The sequence below is a fragment of the Canis lupus genome, chromosome 23 (assembly GCF_011100685.1).
Source record: "Canis lupus familiaris isolate Mischka breed German Shepherd chromosome 23, alternate assembly UU_Cfam_GSD_1.0, whole genome shotgun sequence".
Taxonomy (NCBI): Eukaryota; Metazoa; Chordata; class Mammalia; order Carnivora; family Canidae; genus Canis; species Canis lupus.
Genome location: NC_049244.1, coordinates 8,116,539 through 8,144,535, shown reverse-complemented (window position 1 = coordinate 8,144,535; position 27,997 = coordinate 8,116,539). Strand labels below are relative to the sequence as shown.

Sequence of the window (27,997 nt, the reverse complement as noted above, 5' to 3'; positions counted from 1 at the left end):
AGTAGAATTGCTGGATCATATGAAACTTCTGTCAATTTTTTGAGAAAGTGCTGAAACATTTTCCATAGCAACTCTAACATGTTACATTCCCACCTAGAGTGTATAGGGCTCCAAGTTTTCCACATCCTTGCTAACTCTTGTTATTTTCTGGCATTGTTTTATTGATGGTAGGCAATCTAATGGGTATGATATAGTATCGCGTGTGTGTGTGTTTATGAGTGTGTATGTTTGTGGTGGGGGGAGGTGCGGAGGAAGAGGGAGAGAGAATCTTAAGCAGGCTCCACACCCAGCGCAGAACCCAACAAGGGGCTGGATCTCACGACCCTGAGATCATGACCTGAGCTGAAATCAAGAGTTGGACACCTAGCTGACTGAGCCACCAGGCGCTCCTTGTTGTGGTTTTGATTTGCATTTTCCTGATGATTAGGGAAGTTGAACATCTTTTCCTCTATTTATTTGCCATTTGTATATTTCCTTTGGAGAAATGTCTGTCCAAGTCCCATGTTTTAATTGTGTTATATTTCTTTTTTGTTGAGTTGTAGGAGTTCTGGATATTAACTTATCAGTTTTATGACCCAAGAATGTCTTTTTACAATAGGTCTGTTTGAACCAGGATCCAGCATAGTCATCCTATATTATATATATTTTATTGTCTAATCTGGAGGAAATCCTTCTCCTTGTTGTTTTCCCCTTGTCATTGACTTGTGGCAGATTTCATGTCCATAGGCACGTAGATTCTTGTCTACATGTGTAGTATTTTAACTTTGCTGCTGCCCTCCAAAATTTTCTGCTTTTGTCTTTGATAATTTTAGCAGTGAATTTCTCCTCTTGAAAAATGAGGGTTTCTTAGCCAAAGGTTCCTAGAGGACTACACTCAAGATGAGAAGAGGTGGGCAGCCCAGGTGGCTCAGTGGTTTAGCACTGCTTCAGCCCAGGGCATGATCCTGGAGACCCGGGATCGAGTCCCACGTCGGGCTCCCTGCATGGAGCCTGCTTCTCCCTCTGCCTGTGACTCTGCCTGTGTGTGTGTGTGTGTGTGTGTGTGTGTGTGTGTGTCTCATGAATAAATAAAATCTAAAGATGAGAAGAGGAAGTTTTCTTGGTATCTGGAAAACCCACCTATATGGAAGTGGGCATTGGTGGAAGGAATGTAGGAGAGATGTGAGGTTCAGATGGGAGTGAAGTGAGCACATTCAGGTCACCAGCCCGGCCTGAACGAATGGAATTGTTTCCCATGACTCTAGTGGTGTTACCCAGAGAAACCCCTCACCCAACCCCATGACCAGGAATCAACCCAAAAACTAGTAGATCCTAGGGGACTCTTTCGGGACCACACTGAGGCTCTGCTGCCCTGGGGACACTGGAGAAGGAAGTTCTGTCTCAGAGCTGCCCTGAATACATGGAGCCTTTCTAGGAGTCCCTGAGAGCACAGGGGCAAGGCTGGGGAGCCTCCAGAATTCAGGAAGCTCAGGGGTCAGGAATGGTAACAGAGTGACTATTGAGTGAAAAGCTATGGTCACTGATAATGTCTGGGCCCTCTAAAAGATCACTAGAGCTATCTCTTGGATTAGAATTATCACTGATTTTTAAAAATAATATATTTTCTAAATTTTCTTCAGTGAATAATAAAAAACTGATATTCTATTTAAGAATAGATCAAAACCAGGGCACCTGACTGGTTCAGTCAGTAGAGCATGCAACTCTTGATCTCGGTCAGGGTTTTAAGTTCAAATCCCACGCTAAGTGTAGAGGTAAAAATAAAATCTTTAGGGATGCCTGGGTGGCTCAGTTAGCTAAGCATCCAACTCTTGATTTTGCCTGGGGTCATGATCTCTGGGTTAAAAGATCCAGCCCCATGTTGGGCTCCATGCTGGATGTGGAGCCTGCTTGAAATTCCCTCTCACCCTCTCTCTCTGCACTCCCCACACATGTGTATGCTTGTTCTCTCTCTCTCTCTAAAACAAAAAACAACAACAAAAAAAACTTAAAAAAATAAAAGTTCTAATAGATCAAAATCTTCAGGATTAACACAGATAGCTTAAGGATGACCATTATTGATAACAGAGTTCTCCAGAGATCTGTGGGCTGTAATGGAAGTTCTCCAGACTTTCCTTAGAGCCTAGAAGGGCTGGGCAAGGACCCAGAAACATGGCACAATCCAAAGGAGGCCACGCCTGGCAGAGGGGAGCAGTCTCCCCAGAGTCTGGAACTGAGGCCACTATTCCTGGTTTCACCTGCAGCCCTGGTAAGGCCTGGGACCTGTGAGGAGGCCCAGCTCTCAGCAAGCCCCTGACAAACCCACTGGAGCCTACCCAAGGGGCCAATTTCTCTTACCCAGGAGAGCCTTATCCCAGGTTCCTGCTTCCAAACTCCCAGACACAAATGAAACCTGCTATTCCAAAAGTAGAGAACTCTTTATTATAAACCCAGGATGCAGAAGACAAATAACAAATATAGGCATATCTCAGCTCTTTTTGGAATTTTCACAATGCATACAAAATAGGTATGAAAGATACTTTTTTGAAATTGTTTAAAAATATTATATTCCCCCATATCAAAGTGGGGATAAGTGCACAGTTAGCGAAGTGCTTTGTCAAGATCATGCAGAGAGGGGCCTCCAGTCCCTCCCCAGACCCTGAGAAAAGGTAACTTGCCCCCAGCCCTGGCTAGGTGTAGAGTAGAAAAGACACATTTTCTATTAGATTTAGGGTCTTGGGGTCTGCCCTGGGACAGAGATATGAGACCATGACATTTTCTCCCCTGAGAAGAGCTTGAAGATAACAAGCATACAGACCCCCTGGGAGGGAAGAACTGCGCCTGCAGCTTTCTTGCTATACGAGTTCAAGCAGCTCTCTTTCTTGCTCTGGTTCGCCGAAGGCACAAATGCTGGCATGTTGGGTTCTTTCCAGAGTTTGGTTTCAATGAAGAGGGGAAAAGAGAGAAAAGGAATACAAGCATGTCCCACCTTTGTCCAAGGTTAAGCACATCGATAGTGATTCAAACATAGCTACTGCCAGTTCTGCCCACCCTACTTGGTTGTCAAATGGAGAAACTGAGGCTTAATATGTGTGGCCAGGTCAGGGCTGCTTCCACGGTCCTCTTAGTCCCAGCTGGCTCTGGACTTCATGGTCTTGGCTGACAACCTAGCATGTGGACATGCCACTTAATAGCTACTGGTTCCACAAAGGACATGACATGCCATGTCCCAGCTAGGTACAGTGGCTACAGATGTCTGCAGAGTTGGCATCTCCAGGAATGAAGAGGCAAGTGGAGCACAGCTTACCCCAACCACTGCAGGAGGAAGCAGGGGCAGAAGTGCACGCAGAGGCTGAGAGATAGACACACACCCACCCACGGTCCCAGGGCAGTCTTCAGGGCAGGGACAGGGCCTTGGCGAGGCGAGTCCAGAACCAGGACTTGGTGCAGGGGTTGGTGTAGTCACAGACAGTGATGAACCGCAGGATGCTGGGGAACTCTTTCTTCATTGCCTTGTACTTGATGGGTATCAGTCGCTTCTGATGGGCACCTGCAAGTCATGGATCAGAGCTGGCACCAGGCCCTCACTCCACAGTAGGGGGGGATCAGTCCCCAGCTCAGGGGTTAACCACAGCTCTCCCCCCAGCTAAGCACCCCTGGCACACATTCACCCATGCAGAGGGGACACTCACGTGCACACACACACTCAGGAACCTACAGGAGTTCCTTGATGCTACATCCATGGCCCTTGGTGAGGGACAGATGGCATCCCAAGGTCCTCTCTGCCCCCTGACCCCCACCTGTGGCAAAGGCAGCACTTACCTGGAGAGAGACTGAGTGCAAACTTAGTCTGGAAGTCACATTCCCTGCTTTGCAGGTAATCATCAGAGACAACCACTACCATCCGGCGGCACCTGAGGGAGAGTGGGCAGGCTGCAGGCACTGTGGCAACCTAGCATATACCACCCCCTCCCCAGCCGCCCTCCTAGCCCCAGGGGATGGCCTCAGCAGGAGTCCATTGTGCCCAGGCTAGACAGGGCCCAGCTGGGAGAATCCCAGCATCTGGATCTCTTGGGCAGGGCTTTGTGTACCCACCCATTTGCCCCCTAGCCACTTAGCCAACCTCTTCTCAATGAGCTCGCTGGCAATGGACCAGACACAGGTGCCAGGCAAGACATCACGATCAGACACACACAACTTCAGCCGATAGTTTGTCTGTTCCAGCTGCCGGATCATTTCCTGAACAAACTGGATATCGCTGGGGCAGTAGCAGATGAAGGCATCAAAACGCTCAGGCATTTGCCCTGGGTGCAGAGCACAAGGGTGACATCAAAGCTCTACAGGGGAGGAGCCCCGCCAGGAACCCTCAGCCTAGGTAATCCTGGTCCTGACTGCACCTATCCTGAGATGACACTAAGAGCAAGTGCCCTTCCTACGAAAGGAAAGATGAGTGTCTCTCTCCCCACCCTGTCACCCTGGGGCCAAGCCCTGGGTTGACCATGAGGCAGACACATTTCGTGAGTCTCATACCAGCTCAGAGGTAGGATTATAATTATTCTCATTTCTTAGACGAGGAAATGAAGAGATCAGAGAGATTAAGAGACTTGCCCAAGGGGCCAACAGCCTACCTGCTTTCAAAATCTGCTCTTATTTTTTTTTTTTTAAATCTATGCTCTTAACAATATCCTAGGGTTCACCTGTCACACCTGAGGAGTGAGATTGGGTCCTTACCTGAGGGATCATCAAGCATGGTGATGCCCCCTCGCTCTGGTGTCCGTGGGTCACTGCTGTCAACAGCAGGCACCTGTAAGGGCTTCTCAGACTCCTCCTGCTGCTGTTTCAGAATATACTTTTGGCAATCCTCCTCTGTGGAGAAGAGACAGGGTGTGGCAGACTCCCCAGGTTTCCCCATGCCTTTGCGCACAGTTGGGACCCATCCCTTGTCCCACCCCCTTAACTGGGTTGTGCTCCAGGGCTTTTCCAGAGCACTGGTGCCATTCACAGCTCAACAGCTCTGAAGAGCTGAGTTCCCATCTGGCTCCGACCATCCCAAAGGGATGTCATTGGTGTTCTGGTCATCTGTGAAGTCATCATGGTCAGGCTTGTGTCTTTCTGTCCCTTTGTCCTGACCGCCCTTCCTAGAACTCCCGAGAGTACAACCCAAGATCTGCTTTTTCTAGGACCCATGGCTGATGGAAGCAGGAGACCGGGATGCAAGAACAGCTCAGGAGACCCAGTGGTTACGTGCAGTGAGGGCAGAGGCCCCGACCAAGCAAGATGCATCATCTGTGGGCCACTGTCCTACACCTATGCGTGCATATTCTGTGCCGGTGAGCGGCCCGTAAGGGTGCATTTCCCAGGGACCTGAGGTTTCCGGGACTGTAGATTTTGCTCTACTGGAAGTAGTCCTGACATCCCCACAGAGGACCCTGATTCTGACTCCTGGCTCTACTACACGAAAGCCTCTGCCCGTTTTCCTGCGTTCTCTGCCTCTGTCCAGCCTTCCCCTCCTTTCTCAGTATCACCCCGCTGGAAGAGGGAACTGGTCTCACAGGGTGTACCCCCTCAGCAGGGTGCCTTCAGCGCCGCACCCCACCCCCGCCCCAGGCAGAACAGGAGGTTCTCTCCAGGGGAGGTTAGATGCTGAGGCTGGCGAAGGTCAGCGCCCTCATCCCCGAGGTACGAGGCCCGAGGCCCGGAAGCGCGTGTCCTCACCGATGCTGGGCCCCAGTTCCACCAACACGTCGTCTCGGCCCAGCTTGGTGAGCAGCTCAAGCAGGCGGCCCACCGAGGCGCCAGGGCGTCCCTGCCAGTCGTCCAGCAGCTTGCCCGTGGGGTCGGCGTGCATCTCCAGGTGCCGGATCTCCAGGTACTCGAAGCCCATCTCCTCGGCCAGCGCGGTCCAGTCGGCCGCCACCTGCGTGCGCACGTTCAGGAACAGAGACAGGCGGCGGCGCACTCGCACGTTGAGAGCAGCCAGGGGCAGGGAAGCCTTGGGGCAGGCCGGGGAGGCGGACCCCGCGCGGGAGCCCTCGGCGGCCATGGCCGGACGCCGGGGACCGCAGCGCTGTCTTCGCGTCCCGGGCCCGCGCTTCCTCCTTCCTCCGCCGCCGCAGCCCCGCCCCCGGCCCCGCCCCGCCCCGCCGGTTTCTGTTTCCGAGAAGCCCCGCCCCGCCCCGCCCCGCCCCGCCCCGCCCCCGCAGCTGTGCGAAGGCCGGGGACCGTGCCCCGCTCTGCCCTCTGGGCCGGGCTGCAGGGATACGGGAACCGGGCACCTGCACCGCAATTCCTGTCCTCCAGGGGCTAGAGCCGTGGCAGGGGCCGGGGGCCCGGGGGGAGGGGGCGTCATCACACGACCCTCCCTTGGGACTTGTAGGAACTAGGGGCCTTAGTCTTTGGGAACTAGTGGAATCCCATCCTTTCCGTTGGGGACCTGGGGCGTTCATACCGTACTGCCCTCGAGGATGGCGGGGAGGCGGCAAAGGAGGAGACGTCACCCCCACCCCCAACACCCATCCCTGGATCTCTGGGGAAGGCACAATCCAGAGGTGAGGTGGGAAAGAGTGATACTACCTTCTGTAGTGTGAGGCATGCCAGCCCTGCCTTTGAAAGGTGGGAAACCCTCTGGGGTTGGGGGTAACAGGGCACCCTAATCTTTGGTGTCTAGGAGAAACCCAGTAGTGTTTTCTGGGGTCTAGGGAAACACATTACCATTGGGAGTCAAGGGGGCATCTGGCCTTGCTCTTTAGGGTTGTGGGGGTGGGAGGTTGGGAAACACAGTCCTGGCCTAAGGAGCTCTGGTCTTTCATTCTGTAGGTATTTATTGATCACCTACCAAATGTCCAGCATGTTGCAGTAACTCCAGATACAAGGTCCCTCCCTGCCCTGGTGGAGACTCCAGCCTAGTGTGAAGGTGGGGACTAATTAAATAAACCCAAACCACTGTAAAATTGGTAAGAAGTGCATGGTACTCTCCCTAGATAGGCGGTTTGTCACATCTCTGCAACTTTATACAATCCATTCTCATGCCACACCAGAGTCCACAATTCCCTCCGTGTTCTCGAAAAGAGAGCACATTTGCATCAGGGTAAGGCTCTGGGGCCTCTAGTAAACATGTAAGCCCCCCAGCTTGGGTACTGAGATCCAGGAGACACAGAGAAGACCAAGAAGGGGGAAGAGGAATTAAGAGTCCCCGCCTCCTTCCCAAGGAGGAAGTCGTTGGCAGGAAGGGGGTGGCAGTTGGAGCAGAAGGGGGCTGGCAGTGTCCTCTTCTTAGGTTTGGTAGCATGGGGTGGGCATAGTTACAGAGAAAATAGACCCGGCAATGGCGGACTTTATTTCAAGATACTGAAAGGGCTATTCAGGGCTTGGGTGGCTCAGTCAGTTGAGCTTCTGACTCTTGGTTTCAACTCAGAGCCAGGAGGTCAAGCCCCAGAGGGGATCATGCTCATTGTGAAATCGGCTTAAGTTTCTCTCCCTCCTCCTTTGCCACTCCCCAGCTCTTGCACTGGAGCTCTCCCTCTCTCTCTCAAATAAATATTGAGACAAATAAATATTGAGAAAGCCAGAGAGCACGAGTGAGGGGGGGGGGGGCGGGGAGGAGACTCCCCACTGAGCAAGGAGCCCTATGCAGGGCTTGATGCCCTGACCCAAGGATCATGACCTTAGCTGAAGGCAGACGCTCAACCGACTAAGCCACCCAGGCGCCCCAGTATGTAAAATCTTTTTTATAAAAGGGGTGGAGAGCGCCTGAGTAGTTCAGTCGGTTGAGTGTCTGCCTCCTGCTGAGGTCATGATGTCAGGGCCTTCTAAACAGGCAGAACGTGCTTGCGGGGGAAGTGGGGGGGGGGATGCTCCAGGGATGGAGCCCCCGCCCCCACAGGGCTTCTCGCTGAGCCGGGAGCACGTTTCTCCCTCTCCTCTGCCTCTCCCCCAGTTTGTGCTGTCTCTGCTCTCTCTTTCTGCCAAATAAAATCCTTAAAAAAAAAAAAAAAAGAAAGAAAGATGGGCAGCCCCGGTGGCTCAGCGGTTTAGCGCCGCCTTCAGCCCGGGGCGTGATCCTGGACACCCGGGATCGAGTCCCACGTCGGGCTCCCTGCATGGAGCCTGCTTCTCCCTCTGCCTGTGTCTCTGCCTCTCTCTATGTCTCTAACAAATAAATAAAATCTTTAAAAAAAAAAAAAAAAAAAGGAAAAGATATCGAAAGGACTGTTTAGTAGGCAGGACCGTTAAGTGGAAGGGTTTCCTGCCTGCATTTCTGGGCGGGGCTTCGGAAGGGTCTACCTCCTGGTTGGCCTCCTTAGCGCGACTCGGAGGGGCAAAGACCCTCTCCACCAAAGGGCGAGCCCCCGCTTTAGGTGCTTTGGTTAGAGGCCGGGCAGGGGCGGGACCTGAGGCACACACGCCTTCTGCTTGGCTGAGCCGGGAAGCGCGAGAGTTGGAGGCGGGGCTGCGGGCGGGGCTGCGGGCGGGGCTGCGGGCGGGGCAGAGTGGCTTCCGCGCCTGCGCAGTTCCGGGAGGGCGAAGGTGCCTACTGCGCCGCGACGCGAGATGCGGAGGCTGCAGGTGGTGCTGGGCCACCTGAGCGGCCAGCCCCCCTCGGATGGGGCGCCGGCGCCGCAGGCCGCGCGGTGCTTGGGCGGCGCTCCGGGGGCATCGGCCGACGACGTGGTGGTGGTGCACGGGCGGCGCACGGCCATCGGCCGAGGGGGCCGCGGCGGCTTCAAGGTGAGGCCCCAGGGTCCGGGCGCCGGCGGGGAGCCCACGGGCCGAGCTGGCTGGGGCCTGGCCCCTCGAGTCGGAGGCGGCTCCGCGCGCGAGCTGTGACCGCCGTGTCTCTGGGGTGGGCTGGGAGCGGGGCTCCTGGAACCCCGTGCGCTGCGGGCGGGAGCTCACGGTGTCCGCGCCTCCCGCTGCAGGACACCACCCCCGACGAGCTTCTGTCGGCTGTCATGACCGCGGTTCTGCAGGACGTCAGGCTGAGCCCCGCGCAGCTGGGGGATATCTGCGTGGGTGAGCACACTGCCCAGGCCCTGGGCTCGGTCCTCCTCGCCCTCCCCAGACACCTCCTCACCCATCAGGCACCTTCCAGGTGCTTTCACGGAGGAGAACGTCTAGGAACCCCATGCGTGAATCTTTAGGCTACGTCCTACCCCTCCCGCCCACCTCCAGGCACCTTCTGCCCCCTCTCCCCACCCTTTGCCGCAAGCACGTTCTGCCTGTTTAGAAAGCAGCGCTCCCCGTGACATTCAAACCCAAGCTGCTGGCACGGCGGGGGTGGGGGTGGGGGGTGGTTTGCGGACACCGTAGGAGACAGGAGCCAGGGGTCTCTACTCATCCCGCCTGTGCCACCACAGAACAGACGGACCACCAAAAACCATGTAGTTCAGCCCCTCACAGATGGAAACACTAGGTCTTGGGAAATTTGCAGAGATTGGACCTGAATCCAGGGCCTCGTGACGTTCAGTCCAACCCTTTACCTCTACCCCTACTCCTCTAGCCTGGAAACAACAGAACATGGCCAGACTCCCATCACGTAGGTGCCACCCCTAGGTTGGGAATCACTGGTTCCACCTCTGAAATGCCATCAGGACTTGGCTGAGGATACTCAGAGCGGTGTGCATTTTCAGAAATTCATTTTCCTAAGTGATAAGACCTGCTTGTTTGACTGCAAGCTTTGCATTGCAGTCTTCTTTTTGTGTTTCCTTTAAAGGCAGGCAGCCAGGCCACTGTACCTTGATTTGGGAAAGCCGGGTGCATGGCAAGGGAGCTTGTGACTCTCGGGGACTGGGTTGATTTGTATGACCAGGATGAACTGCTGTATGACTGGCTCTTGGAAATTCCAGAGCCCCGAGGGAGCCTGCTGAGGGCATGTGTTGTTGAAGAAAGTTCTGGAATGTACCTTTTCTAGTATTCACAACTGTACCTTAGTGCCTAGAACACTATCTGGCACTGAACGAAAGTTTGTTGTCCACAGGAAATGTGCTTCAGCCAGGGGCGGGAGCAATCATGGCCCGAATTGCTCAGTTTCTGAGGTAAACTTTCCTACTTCTAGCTGTGGGTTGGCCATTTTGACTCTTGGGCAGTCCTAGGCCCCAGGAAACCCAGCCTATGAGTGGAAGAGGGTCAGGTTGGACACCAGACCTGTATGCAGCCAGGATTTTTGGCACCATTCTCTTGTGGACACTACCTTTCCCCTACTTTGGCATTGTCTTTTTTTTTTTTTTTTTTTTCTTTTTCTTTTTCTTTTTTTTAAAGTAATCTCTATGTCCTGTGTGGAGCTTGAACTGGAACCCCGAGATCAGCTCTACCAACTGAGCCAGCCAGGTGCCCCTCCCCTACTTTGAAGGAAGGTTGCATTATCAGTGCTGAGCCAGGACAAACAGGGCCTTTGCAACTAGAGCAAAAGCTTTCTCTGGTTTGATGATTCAAAGTCAGCTTGTTGCTTTACCTTTGGTAAATATGGACTCTATCCTCTTTTGCCCAGCAATAACTAGGAGGGCACACTGAAAAGTGACTTTGAGCTTTTAAAATTTGGTAGAGCAAGCTGAGATATCCAAGGCATAGCATATCAGCAGAGACTTGGGGATGTGGCCCAACCCTGGAGTGAAGGGTAGCCCAGGAGGCGCCCTGGTAAACTTGCTGTCCTAAAACAAGGGAGGAGTTCTTAAATTACTGTCAGGTATAGGTTTAAGAACCACTTAAATCTATATACTCCCTGCTTCCTGAAGAAGAAATAATAGGAATTTTAGCCAGTGAAGGAACAGGGAAACTGACAAAACCTCTAGGGACCAGTAGAGGTTCAGACTGCTTAGCCTGGAGTTCAAGGACTCTCTCCATCTGGCTCCAGATTTAGCTTCCAGCCCTATCTAAGGTAGTAGCTAGGTAGTAAGGAGGAAGGAGACCTGGGAAGGGTTACATAGGCTGCATGGACTAGGAGGGCTTGAACTAGGACCTGAGAGGCCTTCAGCAGAGCCTGACCTGGGCACTAGCTCACGGGTTGCCAACCCTGGCTGCATACCAGAATCACCAGAACACATTCACCTCCCCCCTGAGGTTCTGGGTCCATGGTTCTGGGGAGGGCCTGGGGATTCTCTCAGGGTTTTGTACCCCTGGTTAGGGCAGGTTACATCAGGAGGGGTAGCCCCACCAGCTTCTAGGACTGGGACCAGTGTGGGAACCTAGGGGAACACACCCAAACAAAGGATGTTAGAATACTTGTACCTATCAGGGGTTCTTTGTCCAGCTGGACAAAGGCCTTCCAGAGAGAGTGGAAACATCAAGGGTTAGCCATATGGTTACTAGTAAGGCTGACAGTTTCTGGCCTTATGCTTGAGACTTGTTTTGTTCTGGTTCTCTGTCCCAGGAACAGATCCCGTTCTCTGTTTTTTGGAAGAAACGAATGTATAGTTTTCCTTTTTTTAATCTTCAAAGGGAGAGAAAGAAGGATTCCTGTGGTCCAGCCAGCTTTCCTTGCCTTTGAGCTGTTCTTGACCTTGCTTGAGGAGAATCACAGGAGGAAACAGCATGTGTTTGTGGGGCCCTGTGGAGCAAGTGCCTGCAGAGATGGGGTCTTCCCAGTATGGATCTGGCCTGGAGTGGGGACAGGGCTACTGGTTTGTTCCCCTGGTTTTTGCACACCTTGAGGGGGCAGTCCTATTGACCAGGAGCATAGGCCTGTTTTCCATGAGAGCCTGGCAGAGGAGAGGGGGCTGACTGTGATCTCACTTTGTTTCAGTGACATCCCAGAGACTGTGCCTTTGTCCACTGTCAATAGACAGTGTTCATCTGGGCTCCAGGCATTGGCCAACATAGCTGGTAAGTTTTGATGGGGTGGGTGCCCACTGCTACTGCCTGGCCTTGGTCCTGGCTCCATGGCTTTGGGTCAGAAAGGTCACGGTCTGCTGGGCAAGCAATAAGGATTTCTGAGAGGACTCTCTGGGGCCACAGAGTGAAGGAGAGCTCCTTGCCACTGCACTCAGCCTTTTCGGACACTTGGATCTGGGGCTGAGTCCCGTTTAGAGACCAGGAGGGGAAGACATGCCTCTGTTTCCAGAACAGGTAGACTCTGATAAAGAATGTTTATGAAATGCTTTTGTTGCAGGTGGCATCAGAAATGGGTCTTATGACATTGGCATGGCTTGTGGGTAAGAATTTCTTTCTGCCAGAGCTTACTAACTAACTTCTAACAACAAAACTAATTGTCATGTCCTGAGTTCTCAGAGGCCGTGATTACAGGTTTCTCCCCTGGCTCTTTTAGGCAGCTTAGAAGTAGCCTCCAGTTCTGAGTGCTCGGGAATTCCTCACATCTCTCAGCACTAGTAGGGAAAGGGAATTGGCTTTTAAAACCTTGCTTTCTTGGAAATTTGTCAGGCTGGAAAATGCAAGTATTTTGAGAAAATATAGCCGTTGGGTTTCCTTCTGTTGCCCTTGTTGATTTCTGATGCTAGTGAGACATTGCAGGTTTGGTTCCCTAAAGCCAGGGACAGTTGCCTAATATATAACTAGTCTGTTCATTTTACGGGGCTATCAGTCCCCTTGTCCCTCTCCTTGTTACCAAGGTGGAAACTTGAAGCTGCCTGCTGGGCTCTGAGGGGCATGGTCAGATCTGTGGTTTGCTCACTGTCAGCTGTGGCTCTGTCTTTAGCTGTAAAGCCACAGAAGGCTTAGTAGGCAGTGCCTCTGGGGAGAGGACAGGCCCTGAGGCCCAGTCTGGTGTGGGCATCTGTTGTGGAGAGGCAGGCCCAGCCCAGGCTCTGGCAGGCTCTGTGAGGCGAGTGCCCCAGGGTTTTGACACCTTCTCTCTGCCTTTCATTTCCTCTTTGTAGCTTTTTTTTTTTTTTTTTAATATTTATTTATTTATTCATGAGAGACCCAGAGAGAGAGGCAGAGACATAGGCAGAGGGAGAAGCAGGCTCCCTGCGGGGACTGGATCCCAGGACTCTGGGATCATGCCCTGAGCCAAAGGCAGACAACCACTGAGCCACTCAGGTGTTCCCTGTAGCATTTCTCGATTGGAGTGTTGTTGGGCCGCCTCGGGGCTGTGCTGCCTAGCACTGTGTTTGTCCATAAAGCCGGAGACCACACTGCAGAGCCTTCTGCCAGGGAAGAGCCCCTGCCAGTCTTCCCTTTGATTTCTGTCATGTTCCTCACTTGAGGAGGGAGAGGTGTGGGTTACTTGAAGAGGAGGCTGGAGCCTTCAAGTTCTTTAGAGGGCACCTGAGTCCCCAGGCAGGTTAAAGACTATGTTTTTAGAGTATTGAGGGTTTGGGCCAGGACTGTCTCCTATAGGCTTTGATCATGAAGAACAGCCCAGGACATCCTGGTTGGGAGTGCGCTCTGGGGCCAGACACCTAAATTTGGATCCCTGCTGAGTGACTATGGACAAGCTATTCAGCTCTCTGGGTCTCAGTGTCCTCATTTATAAAATAGGGATAGCTACCTCAGTTCTGTTAAAGTTGATAAAACTAAATGGAGTTAATAGCAGCCACCACGCTGGGACTAGGTCATGTGACCGACACTGCTGAAAGCTCTCTAATATCTGACAAGATTTTCAAATAGTACAGGGTATGTGAAAAGAATTCAAAATTACATGTTATTCCTTGAGGCCTTATGTTTCTGTATCCCCTTGAGGGTCTTTTTTTTAAAGATTTATTTGAGAGAGAGTGAGTGAGTGAGCAGGTATATGCGTCTGTGCCCCAGCTGCAGGGGAGGAGCAGGGGGAAAATGAAAGAGAAACCCAAGCAGACTCTGCACTGAGCTTGGTGCTGGACTTGGGGCACATACAAGGAACAATGGCAGCTGTGTGCCTGAGGTCATGATCTGAGCTGAAACCCAGAGTTGGAATGTTTAACTGACTCTGCCACCCAGGCACCCTGCCTTGAAGCAGATCACAGTTTAGATTACAGCTCTAAACTGTGATCTTGCCTTCCTCTGAGCTCCCAGCACCTCCTGGTCAGTGCAGGTCAGATGCCCTCTGATCTATGGCTTTTAAAATATTTGGCTCTTCTACCCTCTGAACCTGTGGTGTCTGAGGGCAGGGCCCAGGCCTCCTGGATGTGCTTCCCCCCACTAGGCAGCTTTCCTTGGGAACTACTGATTGGCTGGCTACAGGAGCATTTGTGTTAGGGAAGCATAGCCTTGCCTGGGAGTGTGGACTATGTGGACTCCCTGGGAGTGCTTTGTCCTGGGGTGGAGGTGACCTCAGCCACCCTGCACCCCCAGCTCTGCCCTGCTGGCCAGTGCCCTGCCCAGGGTTCCCAGATGGTCTGCTGGATTTCCCAGGGCCCCCTGACTATTTCCCAGCACTTGCCAGTTGCACAGCTATCCCTGGAGGGTGCCCTGAGAGTGACTCCCTCCTCTGCTGCCTCCTCAGGGTAGAGTCCATGTCCCTGGCTGACAGAGGAAACCCTGGAAATATTACTTCACGCTTGGTGGAGAAGAAGAAGGCCAGAGATTGCCTGATTCCTATGGGGTGAGTGTGTCCCCTCAGCTCCCTTCCTGGCCGGGAGCAGAAGCACAGACTTGGATCATCTTGTGGCATCTGGCCTTTGGGCTTGTTCTGCTTTGATGGGACATGGGGATGGCATCTGGCTGCTCCCAACTTCCCTTTCTTGAGGCTTCCAGGTCCTCTGCACCTCTAGGTTTCCAGCCATGGCCCAGCCTGTCATTTCCACCCTGAGGAGCCAGTCGCACAGGGAACAATGGCAGCTGCGCGCCAAAGCCTTGGAGGCTTAGAAACATGGGAGTGGAAGGGCTTTGAGATGTAACATCACAGTGCAACATCACAGTGCCTTGCATTTGCTCAGCGCCATTGCTCTGCAGCCAACATCGCTGAGCCTCTGGGCCATCCCCCAAGTCCATAAGCAGAGAGTCCTGGCTCCCCTGAATGTGAGATTGAAGGCTCAGAGAGGGGCAGGTGTCCTGGTTGCATCCACATCCAGGAACCCTGTCTCCCAGGGAAGCCTCTAAAGCCAGAGCCCAGGTTGGAAGGCCTACCTGTGGCTCTGGGTTTCCAGCGTGAGGACAGGCTCTCTTCACAGCAGAAAGCCTGTAGATAGCCTTCCCAGGGGCCTATGGGGACCCTCCTCTCCCCACACCAGAGTAGCTTTCCTCACGGCATAGGAGTAACCAATTAGTGTCCCCAGCTGTTCCCTCATCTGCCCCGCTGCTGGGCTGGTCTTTCTGGCATACAAGCTTCTTAGGGTCCAGCCAACCCTGCTGCCTCCCTCTCTGCCCCCACACTCCACCCTGAGTCATCTATCTCCGTGGCCTGGACTGGCCCTCCTGGTCTCTACCTACAGCTGCAGGGACCCAGAGTTGGAGGCACAGCTATGCAGCCTGGCCCAGGCCCGAAGGCTGTTTGGCATGTCCCCACAGTGTGCTGGTTTTGTTTTAGGATAACTTCAGAGAATGTAGCTGAGAGATTTGGCATTTCACGGGAGAAGCAGGATACTTTTGCCCTGGCTTCCCAGCAAAAGTGAGTGCTGTTTGGGATAGGGTCTCTAAGGGGCGGGATTAAGTGGCCTCAGGTGGAGCTGCCCTTAGGCTACAGGTGGGCCAGGGAGTGGTTTCCAAGCCTAACTGCAGTCTCCCTCCAGGAGGGAGAGGTGGGCAGGGACTGGGGAAGTGCTGGAAGCGTGCTGATAGTTCTTCCATGTCCTATCACTGTCTGTTTACCCTGAGTGTCTCCTTAGCTGGGCTTCTTTTCCCCATCTATTCATGAGATGTAACAAGAATCAGGACTCTTCTCTGATTGTCTGTGGTTTGGCGATTAGATATGGCAGCCCTAGGCTTCTCTGGATAGCCTGGATCGTGGGGCCTGCACTGCTGGGGACCCTGGCATCCCAGCTTCCGGACCCCTCTTGGGTCTGGGTAGCATTAGAAGACCCCCCGGGGCTCAGGCCTCTGGACATGGGCAGGCTGAGGTTGGCCAGCCCCAAATGCCCAGAGGACAGGGACAAAAGAAAGGATTGGGCTTCTCAGAGGCAGTGGTTCTTAGACCCTTGGGGTTAAGGAAGCATTTGAAAATTTGCTGAAAACTATGGAATCTTCGCCAGGGGAAACCCCTGGGCACTGACATCTTGCATATAAGTGCAAGGATCATCTTAATGCTTGTGTACTGTTTAAATACTAAGATTCATTAAGTAATTTAGTGCCTATCATTTTAAATGAGTAGAACCCGGGGAATAGTTGAAATTGAGCCATTGGGATGGAACAGACAAGTTGGTAGAACCCAGCACAAATGTTCCTGGGGCTGTATGTTCAGTTTGGCCCAGAGAACTGAGCAGGCTCAGTCCCTCTTGGGTGAAGGGCTCACCACATCTAAATCTCCCCCTTCCTTCAAGGTTGGGATTGGCCAGGATTTGAAAATAGGAGGTTGATGGTGAAGAAGGCCCATGAGGCCTCAGGCTCCCAGGCTGGGGGAGAAGGGCCCACAGCAGTCCCTTAGAGCTCCCCCAAGGCAAGCATGTCCCCCTGTTTAGCAGCCTGAGAACGTGGTGCGTCTGCCCCTGGAAGGAAGGGACCCCTGGAAGGAAGGGAACCCCAAGGGAGCCTGAGCCTGGCTGTCCATGGTGCTGGCAGGGCGGCCAGAGCCCAGAGCAAGGGCTGTTTCCAAGCTGAGATTGTGCCTGTCACCACCACGGTCCATGATGACAAGGGCGCCGAGAGGATCATCACCGTGGCCCAGGATGAGGGTATCCGCCCCAACACCACCATGGAGGGCCTGGCCAAACTGAAGCCTGCCTTCAAGCAGGGCGGCTCTACCACGGCTGGTGAGACTGGGCTGGGGGAGGGGCAGGAGGGGCTGCGTCCATCCCCCGTGTTCTCTGGGAGCCTGGAGCCCCCAGGCACGGTGAACAGGTGGACCACCTCCGCCCTGCTCCAGGGCACCCTAACCCCCGCTGTTTGCCTCTAGGAAACTCTAGTCAGGTGAGCGATGGGGCAGCTGCCCTCCTGCTGGCGCGGAGGTCCAAGGCAGAAGAGTTGGGCCTTCCCGTCCTTGGGGTCCTGAGGTCCTATGCGGTGGTTGGGGTCCCACCTGACATCATGGGCATTGGGCCAGCCTATGCCATCCCTGTAGCTTTGCAAAAAGCAGGTAAGGTGGATCCTTCACAATCTATATCTGTATCCCACTCCTGCCTCGTGCTGTTACCAGTGGGGTGGGCGAGGTCATGTGAATGCTGCAGAGGGAAGGTGGGTCAGGCTAGCACCCCTACCCCAAGCCCTTCCTGACCTTACAGCTGGGACCCTTGTGGATTTGCCTTTAGGCCATGGATAGGATGGGGCCCTGGGGAGACAGAGTCCTACCAGGGGTCCACTGGGTCAGCTCAGGTCTTTCCCCCGTGCCGACAGGGCTGACGGTAAAGGACGTGGACATCTTTGAGATCAATGAGGCCTTTGCAAGCCAGGTAAGCTTTTCTTTCTCACTGTTGCCTGGGTCTTGGAGAGCCGAGTTGGAGCCTGTGGGCACATGGTACGGGGTGGGGGGAGCTTTAGCTGATGCTCTGCCTCCTTTCAGGCTGTCTACTGTGTGGAGAAGCTAGGACTCCCCCCCGAGAAGGTGAACCCTCTGGGGGGTGCAGTGGCCTTGGGTCACCCATTGGGCTGCACTGGAGCTCGACAGGTCATCACGCTCCTCAATGAACTGAAGCGCCGTGGGAAGAGGTAAGGCTGGCTGGCTGTGGGGGTGTTCTGTGGGGTGCCCAAGCCAGGGTAGTTGAGGGGGAAGCACACATGCACACACTCAGCTGAAGACACGGGGCCATGACCCCTGTTTTCCCTGGGAACCAGCGAGGGTGGCACCCTGGCCTGCGCCAAGTACCTGCCACCCTGAGTGTGGGCTTAGGTGGGCAGTCTGGGAACTGTATGCCCAGAGATCTGGGGAGAGCTCGGTGGTGAGGCCTTGGCTGGGTGAAGGTACCAAGGGCAAACACAGTCTTGCTTCCACAGGGCGTACGGGGTGGTGTCCATGTGCATCGGGACCGGGATGGGAGCTGCTGCTGTCTTTGAATACCCTGGAAACTGAGTGAGGCCCCGGGCTAGGGGCGCTCCCTGGCTCTGCTCTGGTGGTGGTGGCAGCACTGGGACTAACATGAGCACTGGTGACACAGTACAGGAGTGGCTGAGGTACAGAGCTGCCCTCTGCCAGGTCACCCAGGCCACTGTGTAAGTCCTGGGAGTGAGGAATGCAGCAGACAGTAAATATGTATTCTCATCTTGGTGGCTGCAGTTTTTCCCAAGGGCCAGTTCTGGCTGTCACTGGTCTTGCCTCTGGCCCAGCTCGGTGCTTGGGCAGAGAGCACTGTAAGGGAGTCCCTTCCGGCCCATGAGCTGCTTGGAGGTCTTCAGCATGCACCCCTGCACAGCAAACCTGTTCCTTAGCTCTGGGTCATGTTTTATTTCCAAAGCTGGAGGGCTGAGGGCAGAGCCTCAGAGCTGGTGGGGTGACATGTATCTCTCATCATAAGAGCCTCGGCCCCGGAGCCGTAGGGTGCAGGCCTTCTCGCCAAGCATACCTTCCACCACCAGCGTGGACTCATACAGCTCACTGCTCCTATGGGGAGTAGGGGTCAGTTACCAAGGGGACCCTGGGCCAGGACCTCTGGCTTACAGGCAAGGCTGGGAGGGGCTGGTACCTGGCAGTGAAGAAAACTTGGAGGGTAATGGTATTTGGGGGGGCATTGACCAGTCGTGCCTCCAGCAGCCCACTGTTTGGAGATACCCTGAAGGCTGCAAGGTCCTTATCTGGGTCCTGCTGGCCTACACCGAGGGAAGGGGGCACACAGGAGCCTGGGCAGCTCCATGTGTTCCCCCCACACTTACCCCACCTCATCCCAGGGGTGCACCTCGGGTCTGGCCCAGGGCCATGAAGCAAGGCCACCCTGGGATCACTTGGGATTTGGGAACCAGCCTTCTCTGCAGGGCCTCCCACGAGGTGCCAGCCTGCACAGGAAGTGGGGGGCAGGCCCAGCCTACCCATCAGCACAGCCCAGTAGCTCCGACAGCCGCTCAGGTTCATGAGGTAGACCTCCCGGACCCGTTCCTGGTTCACAAAGCAGGTCCCGAAGTCCACCCAGCTGGTGGAGAGCTGCAGCTCGGGCACGGCCACGGTGGCTCTCAGGGGCACCACCTAGGGGGACAGAGCCTGTGGTGTGGGGCCCCTGCCCACTCCTGCTGGGCTCCAGGCCAGGGTCTCAGGGACATGGGGCCCTCTGACCCCAGGTACTGCAGCTTCTGGGGAGCCCACGGGCAGCGCCTCGGTGAGCAGAAGGGGGCTGGGCGCCAGCAGCTGAAACCAAGGCTGGTGGGGGTCTGCAGATCAAGGGCCCAGAAGATGCCCTCTGCTCTCCCTGCCACCCCCTGACGGTGAAGGATGTGGCCATCTTTGAGATCAATGAGGCCTTTGACCATCAAGAGGCCAGTGATCCCCCCAACCCCCTGCCCTGTTCAAGCCCTGGTTTCTGCTCCCTGCTCAGGCCTCTCTCTTCCTCCTCTTCCCCCATCCCGTGGGGGCCCCAAGGCCCAGCCCCCTGCTCCTGCTGGGGCCCATCTCACCTCTTCTCTTAGCCTCAGGCCCCACCTGTGCACTGAGTGGTCCTAGCTCCTGGCGGTCCCCCCACATCACCCTCAGGCCCTGCCTCAGCCTACCCCACCTCTGGGCCCCAGCAGCCACCCAAGGACCAAGCTGGAGGGCCTGCCTGGTCACAAATGGATTCTTCCTTCTGGCTTCCCTGGAATCCACCCCTGAGGCTAGTCCTTTTTGTTCCTCACCTGTACCTTCCAGCTGGGACACTTCACATGCCACCTGCTCTGGGAAGCCTTCCCTGTTTCCCACCCTACAGTACCTCACCTGGTTCTGAGCTGAGGTAGGTAAGGAGAGATGATCCTCCTTTCTCCATGTGTGTGTCCTCATGGAAGGTCCTCTTCCAGGGCAGACGGGGCCCTCAGGACATGGGCCGGGGCTCCTCTTGTTTCTGAAGTCTTCGTCGGGGTCTGTCCTCTGACCCCCGAGAACAGTCTGGCCCGGCTGCACCCTCCTCGGTGTGGGGCGGGCCCGGGACTCACCTGAGTGGTGTGGTTGGCGTACTCCAGGAGCAGGCTCTGAGTAAACACCATCTCTTTCTCCCCGCTGGCATGCTGCCGAATGTCCACCCCGGGCAGCATCTGGTCAGCCGGGAGCTTCTGGTAGGAGAGCAGCTCCAGGGACAGTGAGAAGGACACGTTCACCTGAGCAGGCGCAAACAGGGCTGTCAGCTCCGGCTGCTGCAGACAGGCACCCCCGCCCCCCACCCCTCACCCCAAGCTCCGTCCTCCTCCCCTCCACGGCCCCCAGCTGCCCGGCAAGGCCCCAGCTTGGCCCCTGACACGACCAGCCCAGCAGTGCGCCTGCCTCCTCCTGGTGCCCCTGCCTGGGGCATTCGGTCCATAGACACTGGCCGTGCTCTGTGCCCTGCACCTACTAGTCCTGGGGATGGGGCCTCAGGAGCCAAGGACCTTGGAGGAGACCACAGGAGCCTGGGCGGCTCCATGCGCAGCTCCATGCGCAGCCCCTGACCTTACATGCAAACCATCCCTTACCCCTTGGCAGGATCAGGGCTATGGGTGTGGGATGAAGAGTACGGAGAGGTGGAGACTGAGGAGGGGTGGCAACAGGGTGTGGGGGCTGGCTGGTCAGAGAGGGGCCAGGGAGGAGGATGCCAAGGCCTGCTTGGGCAAAGGGTGGGAGGCAGTGGTATTTGCAGAGATAAAGTGCTCCCACCATGAGTGGAGGCACAGGTGTAGGCAGGACAATGGAGAATTGAGTTTGGGTTTGAATTCTGGTCAGGACCGGATGCCTGGGTTCCATCAGTGCACGGAGGGTCAGAGGTGGTACTGTTACGAGATGTCTTCTCTCTGAGAGCCCTGCGGCTCCCTGAGGCACTTTAAGAGGACCTTTACTTGGTGACAGTGTGTAGTTTCATGGGCGCTCTGGTAGAAGAGGACTTTGGGCTGTGCTTTGGGGCTGTCCCTCAGTTTACCTCTGAAGAAGGGAGCAAGTGCTAAGTGAGCCGAGGGGGCCCATCCTCCTTTCTTTTGCAGATGTTTCCTCCCTCCATGGTGAGGTCCTTGGAGGAGTCTGTCACCTAGTACAGCATCTAGCACGTGGTAGACTCAGTATACCTGTACCAAAGTGCACTTTTTGGAAGAGAGGATGTGACTGCTCACTGAAGCTCTGGAAGTGGATGACAGGAGAGTGTGCAGTGTCTGGACGCAAATGTCTGTACAAGTGCATGAGGGTAATGGGCACATGTCTGTACATGCCTGCATATGTGTGAGAGGAAGGTGACCTCTGGCCCAAGTGACTGCCTGCAGTGCACCTCCCAACTGACCAGCATATTTTCCTGGGGGTGGAGCACCAGCTGCTTGCTAGCCGTGGCAGGCTCTTCCTCTCGGCCAGGGCCAGGAGCTCTGCGGCTGCGGCTGGCCCCTTCTTGAGAAACAGAGAAGGGCCTGGAGACCAGGAGTTGGAAGTACTGTGGGATCTCTGTGGTGTTGGTCAGCTTCAGGTGGTGGGTGGTCACCAACTCACTCAGCACCTGGGTGGTGACAGATATTGGGGGGTGGGGCTGGGGATGCATCTCTCCCCTCCTGGAGCCCATGGCTCTGGGGTAGAGGACCCAGACCATAGGAGGCCTCATGGAGATATCTGAGGTCCAGGTAGATTGGCAGGGGGTGGGCAGCACACTCACCCCAGTACAGGGCTGCTCGGGGATGAGGTCACTGGCCTGGTGCCGGAACTCCACACCACCACCGTAATCCAGCTCCATGCTTAGCCTGTCAGCAATGAGCATGCCTGGGCCCCGAGGGCCTCCTGGCAGTCCCACTTGGCTCATCTGGCCCTAGCCAGCCTTTGCCTGGGCTCACCTGCCTGGCTTCTCCCAGTCCCATCCCAGCCCCAGCCTCCCAGAGCAAAGGTGCTCCCCACAAGGGGGTAACGGGAAGCCCAGGCAACTCACTGTGCGGGCCTCACGTAGCCACACAGGTCCAGCCTCAGGGGTCCTGCGGCAAAGTCCTGCAGGCGATGCCTCCTACCTGGAAGCTCTCGTTCTGCCTGCGGAGCCCAAGCCCCATCACTGGCGGTCCCTGAACTGATGGGGCAGCCCACCACCCAGGAGAGGCAGTGGCTGTCACCCCACTTGGGCCAGGAGGGCTCACCTCGTCATCCAAGCTCATGAAGCCCAGGGCATAGCCGACACACTTCACCTTGTGCAGGACTTCAGGGCCAAGGACCATAGGTGTGTAGGAGATGGAGATGGTGCTGCTGCCCCCCGTGGGGACCACCTGGCACAGACAGCAGCCTCATTACTGCCCCATGCCTACCCGCAGTGGACTCTTGGCAAGGCAGCTCCCAGCCCCGCCCCAACTCACCACCTGCTTGGGGCTGACGCAGTACAGGTGGTCGGCGGGCACCCCATCATGCTCCCGCAGAACAACGGAGATGATCTTCTGCGAGGCTCTGTCACTGCCCTCGGCCTGTCATCAGGGAGTTGCTGAGGCTCACGAGGCTCAGGGCTCACTGGCCCCAACTCAGCAGCCAACCTGCCCTGCCCCTCCATCCCTGCTCACAGACTGGGCAGCTTCATGGCTGGAGTCTGACGTGTTAGAGGGGCTTGAGGACCAGAAGGAACTGCTGCTCTCAGGGGTCTCTGGGCACGAGAGGTCATTCCCAGCTTGGTCCCGCAGTGGGAAAGGTGGCCCATAAAACACCAGCAGCTCCAGCAGCCGGTCCTCTCTGTCTTCCGGAGTGTAGGTTTCCCAGTCCAGGCGGATGTCTGCGGCAGGGTGGTGAGGGCTGAGGTAGGGGCAGGTGAATCGTCCCTGGACACCCCCTCCCTGCAACTCCTGCCGTTGCCTATTCTCCCACACTCAGGGTAGAGGGGGACCTCGCCCCCTCCCTAATGCCACTTCCAGACAATTCTTGAGAAACATCTACAGGTATGCCAGCTGTCTCTATCAGCCCTACCATGTGGATCACAGGAGCAGGCCTTCACATCCAAATGCACCCCTCCCAGTACTTGGGGCTCCCCCTACAGCCACCCCAGGCCCTCTGGCCCCTCTCCGTACCTGTTCCTCTCCATCCATCAGCTCCCACTGCACTCACTTCCTTCCCCAGCTGAGCTAGTCGACCCTATCATATCAACCTCTGTCTTGCCAGGATTCTCCTCTCCCTTTACCCGATCCTACCCACCTGGCAAAACCTAACCTGGAGAGCTGAACCGACCTTGGTCCCACTGTTGTGCCTTCTGTGCTGACACCTACCTTGCCTTCCAGGCACTGGGCTGCTGGCCCAGTTCACCTCCCAAAAGCCCCCAAATCAAGATGGCCCTGAAGTCCCATCCTGACACCCCTTCTGTCAGCAGGCATTTATGCCATCCCCCTTTCCTCCCACCTCTCAGGGGCCAGCCATGCCCCGTTTCCCCTCCCCTAGCTGCTTCCAGTAGCACTGAGGCAAAACCAGGTCTCCCCGCCTTGAACAAGTTTCCCTCTGCCAGACAACATTTCCAGTAGCACTTCTCCCTCCACAGCATGCCTGTAACCCTGTGCACCATCGCCTCCCCCACTGTGCTCTCAGCCACTCCCTAGCTAACATCTGACTTGTGGCTAGCCCTGCGGGAGACCTGGTGAACAGGGGCACACCACTGAACTCGTATTTCTTCAAGTTCTGACCTCGGCACCTGCCTCTTACACCCACCACATCCCCTTCACCAGGGCCACCAGTGACCTCCATCCCCCAAAGTTACATAAAGACACAGAAATAATACATGTGATGAGCCCTGAGGACAGAAGGGAACCACCAAAAGAAAGGAAGGTAGAAGAGAAATTCCGAGTTGAAGGGCAAAGATGAGATTTAGTTCTCAAATGCATCTAAAAACAGCAGCTTAGAAGTGAAACTGCTGGAAACACCAGATTATTCTTTTTAAGCTGTTGTTTTTCAATCTCTACACCCAATGTGGGGCTCAAACTTACAACCCCAAGATCAAGAGGTGCACACTCTGCTAAGCCCACCAGGTGCCCCTGGGGATGCCAGGAGATCATGATACAGCTGATTAGAGGAGAGCAGCGAGTTCCCTGCCCCTTTCCTAACTGCCCAGACCTCAAGGGCCGATGGAGCAGGGTCACAGGCGCGCTAGCACTCCCCCGCTGCACATTCCTTACAGTCCCCAAGGAGCTTAGAGCCCTACAGGCTGGCTCAGGCCTGGAGGTCCAGTGTCTAGAGGCCTTAAACACTCTTCCACCTCCAGACTGCCAAAGCTCTTACTGTGGCCCCGATACTCTTCCCATACGCTCCCCTAGGCCCCACTGGTCCATCATCCCTCCGGGATGCCCCTCCACAGGGGAGCCTGTGCCCTACACCATGTGATCCTCCAGCAGCTCCCCCTCAGTGCACTCAACCTGTGGGCAGCCCACAGCCCGCATCAGCACAGGAGCCTCTCAGTAGAGACCCCACTGTCCTGCTCCCCCAGCAACTTGCAGAGCACCTGGCTCTAGCTCCGGGAGTGCTGGCCGGAGGGATGAGAATGGGTGGCCCCTGCCAGTGTCTGTCCTTATGCAAAGTGAGCCTGAGAGAACAGAGCATTTGTGACCCCACAGACGGGGGACCCAGGGTTGGCCAAGGGCCAGTCCTGTCCTCATGCATGGAACTAGCTATCTCTGACAACCCCCAACAAGCTGGCTGCTCCCCCCTTGGCCCTCAAGGGCTTCCCTCAGTAACCACAGGCCACCTGGACTCCTGCATCATGGGCCTTTGGGCCATCAGCTTCCTGCAGCCCCATCGTCCCTCCCAGCTTGACCCACCACAGGGCACAATGTGTCAAGAGCCCCAGTCTGTCTCATGAGCCTCTCACCACAGGGGCTGGAGTTATTCAAGCGAAGGACCCGGGTGACTGTGTCTCCTCCGGAGACCTGGGTGCCGAACCTGGAGGCAGGAGACCAGGTTCAGCACCACCACAGCCAGTACACTTGTTGCGGGCAGGGCTGCTTGACAGAGGCTAGACGGGCTCAGGCAGGGAGGAGGCCCCCAGTGGTCCATCCTGAAGTCACGAAGACAGGGCAGGAGGCCTTCCCTGTGCAGTGCCTGGTGAGCTATGACCCAGGGCTGCTCGGTACCCTGCTAGCACCCACTCCCCGCACCCCCCACCCCACCCCGCCAGCTCTACACCATCACCTACATAGGACAGATCCCAGCTTGTGGTATGTGGGGCCCCAGGCCTGACACTGACCTCAGGCCACACTGACTACTTGCTACTTTTATCCCCCCAAAGATGTGCAGAGAACAGACATGTCCTCTGAGGCCTCGCTCCTCTGGGGCAGCCCTGTCCTGGGGCCAGAGGGTTTCAAGGGTTAGAAGATGAGGCCAGTGGGGTCACCTGATGATAGGCTCCTTCTGCAACTGGTCAGTGGTATAGTAGGTGGTCCTCTGGGAGCTGATGGGGCAGCCTACCACTGCCATATGCACCGGGATGACTGCTGGTGGCAGGTCTCCCACCTACAGATGCACACCAATCCTCTGTCACTCTGGTCCCCTGCTGCCATGGCATTCCCTGGCTCCCTGTCCCCTCCATTTAAGGCTTTCCCTCCTCCAATATGACAATGTACATAGTTCATCCCCCATACTAAACTAGGAACTCCTTGTTGGATCATCTGTTGTGATTTGTCCCTGTATCCTCCACAGTCCAGGGGACCACATGGGAACCCATGCATAGCAGGTGTCTACTTCACATTGAATGAGTGAGGGAAGGACCAATGGGAGAGCGAGGGGATGCGCCAACGGCTAGGTGACAATATAGCTCTGGGAGTCTATTCCTGCTTCTCTGGTCACTGCCCCTCCAAGTCTCAAGTCCTGGCCCCAGGAGACAGCCTATCAGATTCTCTGCCCTCCTCCATGTGCCCAGCCTCATGGGACCCTATGGGAAAAGCCATGGAACGTTCTGCTCACAAAGACCCCTTCTGCCTGGATCCCTGTGGTTGCTGTGGCTGCAAATGCCTGTCCCAAGCTCAAGAGCCATGTCTCCCAGCTCAGAGAGATTTGAGAGGCTGAGGGCCAGGAGGTGGAGGAGAGAGGGCCAGAGGGCAAGACCAGGCTCAGGCTATCTATTCTTACCGTGCAGATGAGGTTGTCCCAGTACTCGCCCCACATGTTGGCATAGCCTGTGATGTCGATGCTCAGCTGTTGGTGGGCCCCCAGTGTGCCCTGGGAAATGTGGGGAAAGAAGGCAGCTCCTTTCCCATGTGACAACATGCTTTCCATAAAATCTAGGTGATAACCAGAAATGGGGATTCAGGATTCCAGGGCAGGAATGAGGTCCAAACCCTCAGAAGTTAGCAAAGCACCATACGGGACAAGCTGCTGTACAGCCTCTCCTTGGTCTGGCTAGACAGACTCTCCTCCTGGGAACCCAGAATCCAGTAGGCAGCCTCCCTCTGCTCTCAGGGGCCAGGCCCCAGCAGAAGCCCTCCCTTCTGAGCCACTACCCATCCCAAATCAAAACCAGGCCCTGTGCATGGGCTGTATGCCTTAGCCAGGAGATGGCCTCATTCCAAAAAGGGGACGCTGTCAGGCAGAGGGCCATGGCCACCTCAGAGGTCTTGCTAGAGAAGACATTGAAATGGGCTCTGTGGTCAGGGTCCCCTCCCTGCAGCAGGCGGCCCACAACCGGAGAAGGCCCCAGCAAACCTGGCTGTGACCCGCCCTGGGGCTCTTACTCAGCTGCTCTCGCTTGGCCAAGTGTTCTCGAATCCGAGACGTCTTCAGCAGGGCAGGGGGCATGTTGGGGCTTTACCAGACAGGACACAGAAACGGCATCAAGGCATCAGGCTGTTCCTTAGAACTGAGCCACATCTCTCAGCAACTAGCATCCTCCAGGTCCCAGTGGAGGAAGGCGGTTCCGCATGTTCCTCCCAGGGGAGAGGTCAGGTCTATTCACCCCCCTCTCTGGTCTTGGCAACCTGCTACACTCCCATCACTCAAAGCACCCCAGCTACAGGCCACCCTCCAGCCCAGGGATTGCCTTCCATGAAACGCAGAGGGTGCTGGGCTAGGGACCTCTTATCCCCAGGCTCTGTGCCCTGTTGGCCCCAGATAGAAATGCAGCCCAGACTCCTCATCTCTTGCTCAGCCTTCTGCAAAAGGCCATTTCCAGTCTTTCCTGCTGACAACTGCCCAGCATCGAGTGTCCACTCACTCTCCTGGAGTGGGAAAGTTAATGGCTTACAAACCATGAGTGGTTCCCTGCCACCCACGGCAGTGGTTTTTAAGCTGGGCTCTCCTGCCTTAGTAGACTAAGTGGTGCAGGTGTTTGCTATGGTGTGCTGGTAAATTGGCAATTTTTGTGGTGGAAATACTTTCCCCATGGCTGAGTTCTAGATGTAGCTTTGCAGAATGCCTCCCTGCCACATCTCTGGGATGGATCTCCACGCAGCTCCCTCCGCTGCCAGGAGCTTCTCCCTCACGCACTGGCCTGAACACTGCCTCATCTCCCAGAAGCCCTCCCCGTTGCCATGACCCCAGGCTCTCCCAAAGGCCCCCTCAGAGTCTGGGAGGTGGGCAGTGGGGCCGTTTCTCTACATCACTCCATGTGTACTTGTGAAAACACACCTTTAAACAGCCTCTGGCCACCTAAGCCACACATATGCTTAGTAGGGCAAACCCACCTGGCAACTTCCTCCCTGGGAACTGCCTCTGAAAGAAACCAGACTTACAGGCTGGGTTTCTGGTTCAGGCTGTTCTGGGGGCTCCCAAAGTACTCAAACTTGAGGGTGAAAGGCGTCTGTATCGGGGAGTGATTGGTCAGGATGAGCTGGCAGTTCATGCGGGTCCTCAGAGGCACCTTCGAGCCGAAGTCAAGGCGGAGCTCCTCCAGGTGGCCCGGCCACAGCGCTGTGCTGGGAACACTGCCCCGAGCCCAGGGGCACGAAGTTAGACACCTCCCTTGGCCCTGCCCAGTGAGCCCACAAGGGGAGGACTGTGAGAGTCGCCTTT

The 27,997-nt window shown here is 55.7% G+C and overlaps 3 protein-coding genes across 17 annotated transcripts in view; 1 reads left to right on the top strand and 2 right to left on the bottom strand.

Moving 5' to 3' along the window:
• Window positions 1-2,395: 2,395 nt before the first annotated feature.
• MYD88 (MYD88 innate immune signal transduction adaptor) lies at window positions 2,396-6,087 on the bottom strand. The gene is made up of 5 exons (XM_038570449.1): window positions 5,692-6,087; window positions 4,708-4,842; window positions 4,100-4,280; window positions 3,799-3,890; window positions 2,396-3,526 (listed from the first exon to the last, which is right to left on the bottom strand). The coding sequence occupies exons 1-5, from the start codon at window positions 6,017-6,019 to the stop codon at window positions 3,372-3,374; spliced, it is 891 nt and encodes a 296-aa protein (XP_038426377.1). The 5' UTR covers window positions 6,020-6,087; the 3' UTR covers window positions 2,396-3,371.
• A 242-nt stretch (window positions 6,088-6,329) lies between these two features.
• Window positions 6,330-18,194, top strand: ACAA1 (acetyl-CoA acyltransferase 1). Of its 4 annotated transcripts, none has more exons than XM_038570447.1 (13): window positions 6,379-6,524; window positions 6,793-6,889; window positions 8,895-8,988; window positions 9,953-10,010; window positions 11,714-11,793; window positions 12,080-12,122; window positions 14,351-14,449; window positions 15,374-15,454; window positions 16,561-16,751; window positions 16,895-17,074; window positions 17,332-17,387; window positions 17,498-17,643; window positions 17,929-18,194. In XM_038570447.1, the coding sequence occupies exons 3-13, from the start codon at window positions 8,928-8,930 to the stop codon at window positions 18,002-18,004; spliced, it is 1,071 nt and encodes a 356-aa protein (XP_038426375.1). In that variant the 5' UTR covers window positions 6,379-6,524; window positions 6,793-6,889; window positions 8,895-8,927; the 3' UTR covers window positions 18,005-18,194. The 4 variants fall into 4 exon arrangements, with proteins under 4 accessions (XP_038426374.1, XP_038426375.1, XP_038426376.1 ...); XM_038570448.1 differs by having other exon boundaries at window positions 6,488-6,588; XM_038570446.1 differs by lacking the exon at window positions 6,793-6,889 and having other exon boundaries at window positions 6,330-6,524.
• DLEC1 (DLEC1 cilia and flagella associated protein) overlaps window positions 13,611-27,997 on the bottom strand; it is an 80,639-nt gene continuing 66,252 nt past the window's right edge. For 6 of the 12 annotated variants that reach the window (XM_038570433.1, XM_038570429.1, XM_038570436.1 and 3 more), the window contains 14 exons: window positions 27,718-27,909; window positions 26,722-26,792; window positions 26,120-26,271; window positions 25,386-25,504; window positions 24,864-24,934; window positions 22,585-22,790; window positions 22,387-22,491; window positions 22,174-22,299; window positions 21,975-22,069; window positions 21,708-21,792; window positions 21,348-21,554; window positions 20,044-20,205; window positions 18,615-19,108; window positions 13,611-18,532 (listed from right to left, as the gene is read on the bottom strand). In XM_038570433.1, coding sequence (XP_038426361.1) covers window positions 18,409-18,532; window positions 18,615-19,108; window positions 20,044-20,205; window positions 21,348-21,554; window positions 21,708-21,792; window positions 21,975-22,069; window positions 22,174-22,299; window positions 22,387-22,491; window positions 22,585-22,790; window positions 24,864-24,934; window positions 25,386-25,504; window positions 26,120-26,271; window positions 26,722-26,792; window positions 27,718-27,909 — 2,209 coding nt within the window. In that variant the 3' untranslated portion in view covers window positions 13,611-18,408. The remainder of the gene's footprint in view (window positions 18,533-18,614; window positions 19,109-20,043; window positions 20,206-21,347; window positions 21,555-21,707; window positions 21,793-21,974; window positions 22,070-22,173; window positions 22,300-22,386; window positions 22,492-22,584; window positions 22,791-24,863; window positions 24,935-25,385; window positions 25,505-26,119; window positions 26,272-26,721; window positions 26,793-27,717; window positions 27,910-27,997) is intronic. The other 6 variants (XR_005376849.1, XM_038570430.1, XM_038570431.1 and 3 more) reach the window with 6 other exon arrangements.